The following is a 13,227-nucleotide window of genomic DNA, read 5'->3' as shown; positions in this document are numbered from 1 at the left end:
CATTACAGTACAAGATACTCCCTCAAAAAATTATAAACTTCACCATTTAAATACATAGATATGGATACATATACAGATGAGTGTGAAGGAGAAAAGGATACAGACTTAGCAAATAATGGAATGCAGTTTTTAAAAAAGTTTCTACCATTTTCTGAATGAACTTTCCAGGAGAAAACATATGTTATTTGTTTCCTGAGCTGTATATATTATTAGTTCTGTCAGCATACATAGAGTAATGATGCAGGTTACAATGGTACACAGAAATTATCTGTTAAAAAACCAACTAAAATTAACTAAATTAACTATAAAACAGGGGTGAGGTTTTGGTTTTTTGGGGTTTGTTTGGTTTTGGGTTTTTTGGGTTTTTTTTATCTATCAATTAGATAAATGTTAACTACAAAAGGGTAGCTTTCTCACATAACTCATAGGGGTTCAAAAATGTAATAAAAAACCCCAACAAACTTAGTCACAGATATTTTACAGACAACTTCCCAATCTTTACCTGGTTCTTGGTAAAAGCTGTATTATGGAGGCATGTCAGCCATCCTGCCTCTTACCTCCATATCAGAAACAAGCCAGAATCACACTGAGCTAGATTTCATGAATACATGTGATGTTTAGCTGCAATACAGAGTTTTGTGCACCTACCCAATACATTGTCAGATAACGTGCCAGACGAGTTTATTAGTATATAAAATTCTTGTTGACAATAATGTCAGAAATTGCAGATCTACTGTCATTACTAAAAAGTGGAATAATTCAAATTGGTTTAGTATATCCTCTTCAGTTCACAAAAGAAAACTTAGTACAGATCTATTCCTATGCAATGTTCCAGGGCAGCAGGTAGCTCAATCATAATTGCCAATATATTTCAAGTACTGGTCTTGCCATCTCTTCTTATTTAACTGTGTGAAGATATTTTAGAGCTTGATCATCAGCCATGAATTTGGAAATTATTTTCATCTAAGATTCAATTTGCTAATTTTTCTGCATTTTCTATTTTGTTCCTTGGCCTTCTTATAAATAATATTAAACAAATTCCCCAATGCAGATACTAAGATCTCAATTTTTACTGATGCTACCCCCACCCCTAAACTCCACTGACTATTTTAAAATTAGGATCTTGCCAACTACAGTTAATTTACAGGTACTTTTAAGCAGTTGGAAAAATCATTTATAAATAAACAGCAAAAGAACAAAGTGAATCCCTGATTAAACTCCTGCATACGTATGACAACACATGACATGACTTGCTATAGAAGTCTATCCATGTTAATTTTTCTAAAAGCTTGCTGTATCTTGTAAAAAGGTCATTAAAAGCACTAAAAATGAAGAAAAAGATTCAGTCATTGTCAACCATGAAAGAAGATAAGAACACTTGCACCCCAGCTGCCATCACTGCAGAATGACAAACATTCTAACACTTAAGGAAAAAATCTTTCTAACTACCCCATTACAAATAAAGAGAGGTAAAGAGGGTTCCTTTATTAAAGCATAAAGTTTGGTTTTGGGCTTTAATCTGTGCTCAGCCTCTGACATCTGCCAGAAGTTTAAAAGCAAACACCACACAACCACAACAGCAACTATATTTGTTCACTTAACTCATTCTGAGCTCCCAATTGATCCACAGGAGAAAGAACAAAAAGAAAAAAAATGTCCTTTTCTAGCAGGTAACCTTATTTTGTAGATGGGTGTCATAATCCACAAGGGAGTCACTCAACTGTCATAAGCATCCTTCTCTTCAAACTGAAGAAAATGAGTCATTAAAAACCCTGCTGTAAGTCTTCTGACACTTTTCAGTGTTTGTATTTTCTCATGAGAAGACTGCCTCAAGAGCTACAGGAGGCAGCCTACTACTACTGGAAACAGGCAAATGCTTGACCTCTGCTCCTCACTTATTTTCCTACAAAAATATTTTGTGACCTGATCTAAATTAGTGTCACCAGCTACACTCCATCCCTTTCCCATTCTGGTTTAGATATTACTTATTTAAAAGGAGTGACCTTGTTACTATTTCAGAATTTGGCATTCGCCTGTGTAGAACTGAGGATGAAAACAGTGCAGACAGAAGCTAAAGACCTTCTGGAGGAGACTTTCCCCTCGTAACAGATTAATCCCCACATAAATCTCTAAAGTTGACTATTTTAACTTAAGTATTTAAAATCATATTGGTAAAAGAAACTGTAAAACCTGCAATTCTCTTAAGCTTCTTTAGCAAAGAAAAACAGGGATTGCTTTCATTACTAAAAAAGAGTTTCTGTTACCTAGTTCAGTGCAGACATGAGTGCCTGTGGATTTAAACATTACCTCTGCAACCTGCATAGCGATTTCCATCTACAGACAACCCAATATTCTCAGCTTCTTTGTGAACAAAGGACTGCAAAACTATGCTCTAACACACAAGTCCTCAAGTTGCCAAAAACACGTATGTTTATGAACAACCATAATCTAACAGTTCAAAGAAAATTCACAGAAAAGCAGTTTTCTGAACCCATTAGTGGAATGAGAGAGAATAAGATGATCAGCTGTAGCATGAGAGTAAGGTACCTGCCTACCATGTGAATATTCCAACCTCATTCCAGCTTTTGGGACAGAAAAACCATTTTTGAACGATGTTAACTGGAGCTTTTGTTTAAATCATCTAACTCCATCACAAGTACACGTTGTGATGTGTTAGATCCAGTTGTGCAGGCACCACGGAACAAAAACTGTCAGGAAAGCTTATTAGCAAAGTTACAGAGGAGGCTGGGAGTAGTTTCCTGTAGATGAAGTTATCAATTATGACTGTGTACAATTGTGAATGAAGTTTCTAAATCTTTGGTTTTGTTTTGTTGTTTTTTGTTTTTTTTTTCCTTGAGGAATACACTCAAAAGCAAACCTATTTCCCAGTCCTGCTTCACAAGCATGTTGGACCATCACATATTTTGAGAGTCAGTGACAATCACACATCTGTTTAAAACTGACCATGGCAAAACACAATTAAAGTGGCAGGGTAAAAAAAAGCCTAAAAATTAAAAAAAAACAAAAACAAAAAAACCCAAAAAACAACAAAAAAAAACCCAAACCAACAAAAAAAATAACAACAAAACCAAACAAAAAAACCACACCCAACTTACATTCTACTCTGCCAGCAGGTATCTTACAGCTTTTTCAGAAGGCTCAGAGCAACTACAGAGCCACAGGAATTCATCTTACTAGGGCATCAGCACCAAGGGCAATCAGTAGTCAAAAATTCTGCATACTAAACAAATTATGTACAATGCAATCTTTGCTTTATGGAGTTTATATTTCAAAGAAAATGCTGAATAGGGAAAAAGTACTATCAAGACCTGTACTTCAAAAATAGGTGATTATATAGGAAGAAAGACAACAAAGTAATCTCAAATTGCTCCAAATGCATTTAAGAATCTATGGTTTATTCTGTTAATAATTATCAACACTTATCACTCACATCTCTTATCTCTACACAGAGCACAGGATATTCTACAGTAGATGAGGTCAATAGTTTTGTAGATAAAATACAGAAGGTAAATTGAGCAACAGTGAAAGAAATCTAACCTCCTTACATCTCAAAAGCATGGAAAATATTAAATAACCATTCTGCACTCTCACACATTACTGCATAATCACTGCACTTCTGAGCTGAAGACAACTGTTTTCTTTCCTGCTCCATAAAATAAAAACAGCTTTCTCGTCCTTGAATGATTATTCCTAAATTTCAATTTATCCCTATTTAATACTGGGATGATTTCATAAGCCATAACAAAAAGCAGAGAGATAAGCACACGCATTGAGTAAGCATTTCTATACATATTTTTGTTTTAACTGATTTCTTGTTTCCCTAAGCTGATTTTCAGCACAAAAATGAGGATTTTTTTCAATATGTTAGTTTTGTTGATGGGAGCCCTGAAAATGTACTAGTATTATACAAATGCTTCCAGTTTCTTGATTTTTCTAATCTTTAGATAATTCCAGTACATTTCTTTCCTTAACTACTGATTACTGTCCCCCATTAGCATCCACTGCCTCTGGAATTCAAGCTCTGACTGCAACAAAGTAAATCTCCAATTTAAATCAATATTCACTAACAAATAACCAACTCTGCTGATAGTTGTCATTATGTATATCTGCACTAACCATAACAATTGTGGCATTTGACAGCTCAAAGAAATTTTCCATTACTTTCTGGAAGAAAGCATTTTATCCTCACGTATACTCCTGAAATACAGTTATATTCAGTTTAACTTACTTAAGCCTACTGCTCTTAATTCCTTAATTCCTAAAGGATAGGTACAAGTTTGACAAATCTGCATGTACCATTAAAGCAATGCAAAGAGATCACCTGAAAAGCCATAGCTAAAAGAAGCACAAGAATTATCAAGGTACTGAGATCTGAATGTGATCTTGAACTCAAGGAGTTGCAACAACAATAGAAAGAATTTTTCTGCACATTACTTTTTATTTTTCAAGTTATCAACATGTAAATAGTTTTCATCCTGTAACATGATCCAATACACTATTATCCACATTTCAGCCACATATGCCTGTTCCTAAAAATTTTACTCTGTTTGTGATGCTTAATGTTTCACTCCTTGAGATCACTTTGCACCATAAGTAGCTAAACTGATCCTGCTTCTTCAAACAATTAAAAGATAAAGTTACTTAAAAGAAAACCGAAAGTACAACTGAGTAAGAAAGGTTGCAAGAATTAGAGTAAGTCTAGAACCAACACCTTTAGCTTTGATCCATGGGGCACAGCAGGACAACCATCTTCTCCAGGTGGAATGAACAACTCCCACTTCCCATACTCCAACTTCTTATATGGATGGGAAAATGGATTCCAGCCATCTGCAATATAAGAAATAACCTTAAGTATTTATCTTAAAATGTGTCCAATTACAATTCAAAAGTATAACACTATGTTCCATCTTTTTCAGAGTTCACTTCAGCGAAAAGCAGACAAATATTTTTATATCTGATACTATCACACACATTCAAAAGAGGTAAAATGAAGTGTGTAAGAGTTTCACTGTGAAACCACACTCCAAATCTACTTTAACAATGATTAAATTATTTCTATTTCCTTGTCTTTCATCAAAGTCAACACAACCTTCTCCTTCCCCAAAAAGCCTATTGATTTTAATACCACAAAATCATGGTGGTATGAAAACTAGTGGCTGAAAAGTAAGGCTTAAGGTGGATTTCAAACCAAAAACCTCACCTCTCCTAAACAAGTCAGCAGAAATCCTTGTAACACAGCTATGGAAAAAAACTAATGAGCAAATATTGGTTGTGGAGAGGGGAGGTGGACAAAATGTAGGCAAAACCAGCTTCCATAAATTGAGTACTCAGACCAGGCTCAGACACACACACTGCTCACTGCCTCTATTTTGACAAGCTGATGTATAAAATAAAAGTGTCTAAAGTAGGACAAATACGGGGAAAACTGCAGACAAAACTTGGCAGCAATGGCTAGAATACCAGACAATAACAACACAGCCAGGAAATGTGGCCTGAAATGCCAGTTTTAAGTCTTGAGGAAGATTACTTTTTCATTAAATTTTTGTTGAGGCAAGCTTAGATCCCATAATTCCAGATCCTTTGTTCCGTTTGGATTTCCTGAGCACTGGACACGGGCGAGGTTGGTCATTATGACACACCCAAGTGAACAGACATCTGCCAAGGTGGGTTTGTGTGTTTGTAGGCACGCCCAAGGTTAACTCATACAACTGAGAGTGAAGATATTGCTTCTCAACTGACACACTGTGGCAATGGAATCATTTCTAGAAGGAAATAGCAAGCTAAGTTTGAAAATTACCTTTTTTTTTTTTTGCCTTGGAATATGTCTATCCCACATAGTTCAAGGCAATAGACTCCTAAGCTAAAAAGCAACCAGTTGACACAGAAAATTGTATTACAAGACATTAAAGCAACCCATGCTAATCTTCCTTCATGGTAATTTATTTGCATGCTATGGCTTGTTGTAATAAAAAAAAAAAAAAAACAAACCAAAAACCACACCTCAGTGAAAGAAGAATAAGCAGCCTCCAATTTAAGAGTATTAATCTAAGCTCATATAAAACAACATTGCAACTAAACATGGTAGTCAAGGTTAAAAGCAATTAAATGAAAAAAAAAAAATGGACATGCGACCATAGAAATCAACAGGGGAAGTAGACACAGGAAGGAGTCACAGTCAAATCAACATGTATATTTTCTTAAACGTCAGTAACCAAAAATATTGTCTGCCGTGCAACAAAAAGATAATCTTCTCTAACAAGATATGGATGTCTTGAGTTTCAGAAAAAGACTAGGCTGCTTTCCAAGATGCTCCTCGCACTTCTGCAGCTGTTTAAAACCTGAGAACTGCCAGTCTTTAAAGAAAGCTGAGAGGTACAAATCAAACGGGCCAGACAATGTGACCAAAATAACTAGGCAAGATAAATCTTCTAGTACCTATTCATTTTACTAGTAGAGAGCAATGTCAAAAGCAATAAAGAGATTTTTATTATAAAACATTTCCCGTGCTCAAAAACACAAACGCAATTAATTCAGTTCTCCATTTAGATGATAGTTTTTATCACGATTAAAGTATTTGGATAGTGCAGACAAATTGCACATATTAGCAGAAAGAATGTATTTACTAAACTGTTGCTTGATTAACAGCAGAAGAGCTTGTGTATTAGTAAGATTTAGATGGGCCCTCCTCATTGGTTTTATTCTGAAGTTCCAATCAAGAAAAATACTGAAATTAACACTACTAATATCTACAAAGACCAACATCAAACAAACAACACCTTAGCAATAAAGCAATACTCCTGAACAGAATGTCTAAATTGCAAAGTATAGACAGTATTTATACACTATAATACATTTATTTATGTATTTCTGGGCAGGGCAAAAGAATGTAGAATACATGATTGGATTTGGTGACTTAAAAGAAAAGGTTAAATTATTAATTTTTATGCTATAACAGTTAGACTGTCTGAAATAAACATTTCAGGCAAAAATGAGAAAACAGAAGAAAGATGAAAAAAACGTAACAATGTTAAAAAGTTTCAAGAAGACAGTTTTAAAGAACTGGTTAGGATTTCTGATAATCAAGACCCATCTTATGGGATTTACTCCTAATTCTTTCAATCCTGTCCCCCCAGATATCTGATCATCTTTATTGCTTCTCACGAAACTCTTCCCAGTTGAGCTGTACCTCTTGACTAAAATGCACAAACTGAACCAAGTATGCCAGGCCATGACTTGCTAATATTGAGTAAAATAAAATATGTTACAGCAAAAAAAAAAGAAGTCTCAGGCCCAGTTTCTATAAAACTCACTCTGGGGAATCTGCATGGAGTTTGTTATTTACACCAAACCCACTGAATTCATACATTGCTAAAAAAATTCTCATGGCTGCTGTTAAAACCACGGCTCTTCCCTCCCTCAGAGGGGGAATGGTTGCATCTCTCTACCTATTTAAAATCTCTGCTCTCCCCAGGCAGATTGGATAATTCTGCCCAAGTTGCTTAAACTTTCCCCTCCACCTGCCAGCAATAGCAGATGCTCCTATTAATCCCTCCTGTTCCCAGCCACAGTCCTTCCTGATTGAGTGTCCGTGGTTCATGACTCAAGAAGAGATGCAAAGCAACCACCATCTGCCCCAGATGGTCCTACTTAAACCTCTGTTTGCTACTTACCCCTGGACAGGAACTCACTTTGGAAGGTTATAACAAAAAAATATTGATTTGTGTTAAGGCAAGAGGCATAAAGAACTTAAAACACCTTGAAAACTGAAGGCTTCCTTCCAAGAGGAAGTGGCTCAGGCTTCTCAGTTTTACTGCTTAGTTTTCAGATTTTTCAGCAAAACTTAGCCCAGAATGCCTTAGGGGACAACAGAAAAAAAACAAACCCAACCAACCAGCAACTGATTAACAGATTTATGAAGCTGAAAAAAAAGAAGTCAAAAGAAACATTTTTGATTGAGAACAGGGACTTCAAAGACTCTGCCAATAGCTACAAACAGAAAAAGGCTGAGAAGATTACCAGGAGAAGTTCAAATAATCAGCTCGAATAGAACTTAGGAAAAAAATAGGACACCATCATGGAATATCCATAAGCCACACAAAAAGACAAAAGCTTTGTGCAAAAGTTCAGGCCCCAGATACATCTTAATCCAACACAGGAAACATCTTCAATAGCCTGATACTTTCATTTTCTCTCATCTCTGTGATAACGTCTTCCAAATTGAACCAATTATTTAAACATTACATCCCATCTCAGCAACGAGGCACAATGGAACTTTTGCTCAGAACTGCACCCTTAGCATGCCAAACAATCATGAGCTGAGCTTTAATCTGGAACTGAATTCAAGGCTATAATGGTTTGGGCACTACCATTTGTCATGAAACTCAATTTAAATGCAATACTTAAATGCAATACAAAGCTACATCATCACTTAAGTGACTTCTTGTTCAATCTCCTGACTGTTTTCACACGGACAAGTATGTAGCTATACAGCTCCGAGTCTCATGGCTTAAACTGGGAGTTCACACTAAAAAATAAACACTTCTCTTGCTTCTCATAGAGGAAAGCAGTGCTTCTTGCTTTTTAACCAAACCATTGCCTTTTTCCATTCAAGAGCTGGTACATCAGTGCAATGCTGTACCTATTTTTTTAAAAGTGAAAAGACTTCATACTCTGAGGTTGAATTCTCAAGTGAAATAAACCCATCTCTTACAGCGATTATATGTCCACATTCCACTTTTTGGTCAACTGAAAGATGCCTAAAGAGAATACAGAGTCCAGCAAGCATTCACACAGTGACCTTGAGGAAAGGATATCAGACAAGCAGAAGTTCAGACAAGGGAAGTGACATCAAAATCCTACTATCCCAACAAGATACCTTTATTGTACTTGATTAGAATATGAAATCAGAACATAAATGGAGAGGTTCTCCAAGGACACTATACTGTTCTACACAGTGGCCAATTAGGTCTTCTCCCACACTGCCTTATTTCCAACAGCTCGACAGCAGATCATTAACATAATCTGCTTAAAAAGTCATTAAACAGCTGAAACACTGACATAAAAACAAGTGTCATCACTTCTCAGAAGGGATGTTTCCCTGGATATTAACATCAGCTTATACTCCAGCCTACTGCCTTCTGTAGGCACAGAAGTTTTGCTATTTGACTTTACTCATCAAATCTGGGTATTTTTCTATAAAAACCTTTGAAGGAAGCAGTAAGAAGTTCAGTATGATATTATACTGGTATCTAGAAGCCATTTTGGTAAAAGTCTGGGAAAAAAAAAGCCCAAAACAATCTGATATGAAGAGTTCCCTGTCAGCTGTCAGATATCCAAATTATGAAGGCTGGTGGCTTAAGCTCTCCTTTCTTCACTCTGAAGGAGGCCTGTCAGAGTTTAAATTATAAATAAACATCCACCCCAAACTTGTCAGCCCACCTTCCCTCCACTCCCAGCAGAAGACTCCCCCACTAGTGCAAGAAAGAGGAAGCAAAAACCAAACAGACATTCTACAGTGATCAACATTTCAGACCTCATGTTAGCTAGGAAGGAGGGTAAAGAGGGCACATAAAAGAAAAAAAAGGGGAAAAAAAAGAACAGAAATCACAAATATGACGATATTTTATACCAAATACTGACTTCCAAATTAACATATGCATACTTACTCTTTCAACCATTTTTTTTTTTAATTAAAGTATTGTTTATAGATAACCTACTGAGTCTCTGCATGGCCAAATACAATTTTGAGTGTTCTAATCCCCAAATAAATTCCTTGGGTTAGCCTCAAAACTTGCAGTCCTCTGAGTTATTTTGAAATAGTCAATTGTAAAGTGGCAATAAATTTCCAGCAGTCACCACGTTCCTCAGCAATACAGCACATGGATGAAATATTCAGTGTTATCACTGAGAGCTTTTAAGGGACCCATAATGTTGATTCTGCCTCTGGTATGGGGAATTCAGCTGACTAATTGCCTCATACACTTGATTTACTGAGATGCTGAAAGCACTAATTGACAAATCTTAATGGTTTTGGATGTTCATCTACTCAGAGTAAAGCATCATACTAGAATACCAACACATATAATACTTTTTTTTTTTCTCTCCAGTTATGGAGTTTTAAAAAGACAAAACCAACTCAGTCTTTTCTTGAATTCATGTTTTCCCATTCTCCCATCAAAATACAGATTTGTGTGCTACTACTAGTTTCAGTGATACTAAGAATTTTTCTATTGCTCATTACAAGTTTCTCAGAACAAAGTACGAAAATACCATTATTTGAGTCAAAATACCTTAATAGCAAAGTTTTATTGTCTGCTATAAGGCATAAAAGTCATTCACAAGAAACTTAACGGGATCAAGGCTTCATGGGTATATAATTACTGAAATAAATTATTCATGTTTATCTGAAGCACAATTCATAAAAAGCTATTATCAACTATCAGCCTAATTAAAAATTTTGAAAGAAGTTCAAGGTCTCTGTATCATACTTGCCACTATAATTTTTACCAGTTTTTGATTCTCAAAAGCACAAGATGAAATAGCAGGGACTAATATTTTGTTTGATGGAAAGACACAAAAAGAGACACATCCAAGAGATTTGCAGACAATACCCTGTTAAGGAAAACCCTGAGAACTCACTGCTATCCATCTCCAAAACCAGAGCATGGATGGACAGTTTTCATATTACATACAACCACAGTTCAAAACCCAAAGAGCTCCTGTCATCTAAAGTTCAAGGTTTATTCCTTGGTACAAGATCTCCAGCTTTCCCCCCTGTGGTTCCACTACAGTTGTCTTGCAAAAAAGTTCTATTTAAAAAAAAAAAAAATTATTAAAAGCAATCCCAATATCCAATTTAAACACAATATAAACGTAAATTTAGTTTGAGACTTTAACCTGCTTGAAAACTTAAATAAAGGTTAAAAGGATTCAGTTTTAATTAAACATATCTGTAGCAAATTGATCTAAGTCTTGGGGTTTTGCAGTGCAATTTCTCATCAGAATATTATTAAAGCTCATCTGAGTTGAATGACAATCTTTCATTCCTCCAGGTTTTCCAAGTACACTTTCATCCCCTTTTGGAATGAACACTTTACTATGATTTTTATTATTACTATTATTATTTATTATGATTATTATTATTATACTTCACCGATTAATATGATTAATATATAGGAGAAACAGTTTTTCCACATTAAAGTGAATTTCTTTTCAGTTTTTTTGACTTCTAACACCTTTCACTAGTGACTAGATAAAACTACTCTAAGATAATAGTCCTAAAGTTTTGCTTCATATGATGTATTACATCAAATCTTTTGAATGAAGTAGAGTTTAGAAAGTCATTCCAGTTTTTAGCTACTGTATTCTGGTATACACACACTTCCTCCCCCCAGTCTGATAAGCTAATTTATAAGTTATAACCTCTATTTAAAATATTAAACATTTCATTACAAGTCTGGTTTTAAAATTACCATCTATTAAAGTACATGTTTAAAATTACTGCATTCTAGCCTTCAACTGCATTGAGTAATTTAAAGATATTACACCCATCACAGCACAGGAAAACCTTGAGCAATGGGTGGGGCTGCAGCAAGTAGAGGAGATGTAAGGAGGAGAATTTTCTGCATCTTTATACATATAAAGTCAAGCTCTTAAAATAACCTCATCTACGTGTCTTGCAGTTGGTATTGATAACTAAAATCACTTATCTAGCAGTAGGTGAACTAGACACGATTCATTATTCAGTTTTGAATCAGAGGACATATCTGACTCCAATATTAAAATTCAAGTACTGCACTAACCTATATTATAAATGTCTATTCCAATAAAATGACCAGGAGTACTTCAAGGAAAGCTACTCTACCATTCACTAGGTTCACCATATCAAACAGGGTCATGGCTGAAAACAGTGTTGCACTAACTTGACTGTTCGTTCATCTTTTGCATCAAAAACAGAAGATTTTTTTTTAATAATTTTTTTTTTAATAATCACCATGAATAGGGGACCCTCTCCCAATTTAAACAGACGCATTATATTGCTCTGTTCAGAAAACAAAGCATAACATGAATATTTCAATGCTTTCTTTTGTTTATTTTGTTTATAAATGTATTGATCTTGGGACTGGGGAAAACCACTGAAAAACTTCTTAACAATGGATCTGAAAACCACTTTTTATTTGATTTATTTCTTTATTACTACACACAGTTTCACAGAAGTTTAACCACAGTACTTTAGAGAGCACCACCAGATACTACAAATAATGGCAAATGCAGTTAATCTTACTCTAAAGTCATCTAAATATGTACAATTTTAAGTTCATGACTGCCTTCCTCAAATACAGTTTGTCCTTTCAAGTTTCCTCAAGGACATGAAAGGAAGAAGGAATACTCAACATTTAACTTTTTTTTTAAGCACAAGGACTAACTGCCTCAAACTGGCAATTTATATACCATTTTGTAATATAAATACATAAATTGAACACTCCCCCCAGTCAGTATTTTGGCAAAATCAAAGTTGGATAAATAACACTGCATGCTTCTGAAATGCAGTTAAATGAACAAAATAATTTCACAGCCAAAATCCCTGTTCAGTAAGTACCAGCAAGGAAAGACCAAGTACCTTGATGGACTAACATCTAACCCTGAAGAGAGAGACTAGAGATGTGAAAAGGAAAAACAGAACAAGGCTCAAAAACCCCAAGCAAAAAAGAGATAGAAACTAGTATTGCAGGATTTAAGACCAATGATGGACATGCCTTTTATTTAAGAGTTTGCAGAACAGGATTTAGCCTTCCAAAGAAGCAGCAAATTCCCATTTTTATTTCAAATTCAAAGGGAATAGTCTTCCTGGTTTTCAGAGCAAGCAATGCAATTCCTCCATGTAATCCTGCCACCTTCCCATTCTGCTAACACCCTTCCTTCTCCCCTCAAAACAGAATAACTACTCTTTCCTTACTATTTTGGTTTGATTTCAGGCTAACATTTTCCAGCAGAACTTTTGCCTACACTTTCAGGATGGGTGAGAATTCTCAAAGGCCTTGGTCCTTTAGACAACACCATTGCTGATCAGTAAAAGAAGATAAAGCAAATTATTCCACTGTTATTTTTGCTTCTCTGCAGACAGTTTTATAAAAGCCTAACTACAGAGCTTTAAAAAGAACTTCTGATAGTTTAGACACAGCCTAAAGTACCAATGTGATGCAGTGT

At 35.3% G+C, this 13,227-nt stretch overlaps 1 protein-coding gene across 1 annotated transcript in view; it reads right to left on the bottom strand.

The window, feature by feature from the left end:
• Positions 1 to 13,227, bottom strand: part of GBE1 (1,4-alpha-glucan branching enzyme 1) — a 143,752-nt gene that overhangs the window by 96,733 nt on the left and 33,792 nt on the right. Inside the window, exon 3 of the mRNA XM_027740075.2 lies at positions 4,733 to 4,848. Within this exon, the coding sequence (XP_027595876.1) occupies positions 4,733 to 4,848 (116 nt within the window). The remainder of the gene's footprint in view (positions 1 to 4,732; positions 4,849 to 13,227) is intronic.

Source organism: Pipra filicauda, unplaced genomic scaffold (genome assembly GCF_003945595.2).
Source record: "Pipra filicauda isolate LSUMZ 115617 unplaced genomic scaffold, ASM394559v2 scaffold131_size2509542_pilon, whole genome shotgun sequence".
Lineage (NCBI taxonomy): Eukaryota > Metazoa > Chordata > Aves > Passeriformes > Pipridae > Pipra > Pipra filicauda.
Note: the sequence above shows the minus strand (reverse complement) of the source record. Positions and strands in the feature narration are given on the sequence as shown.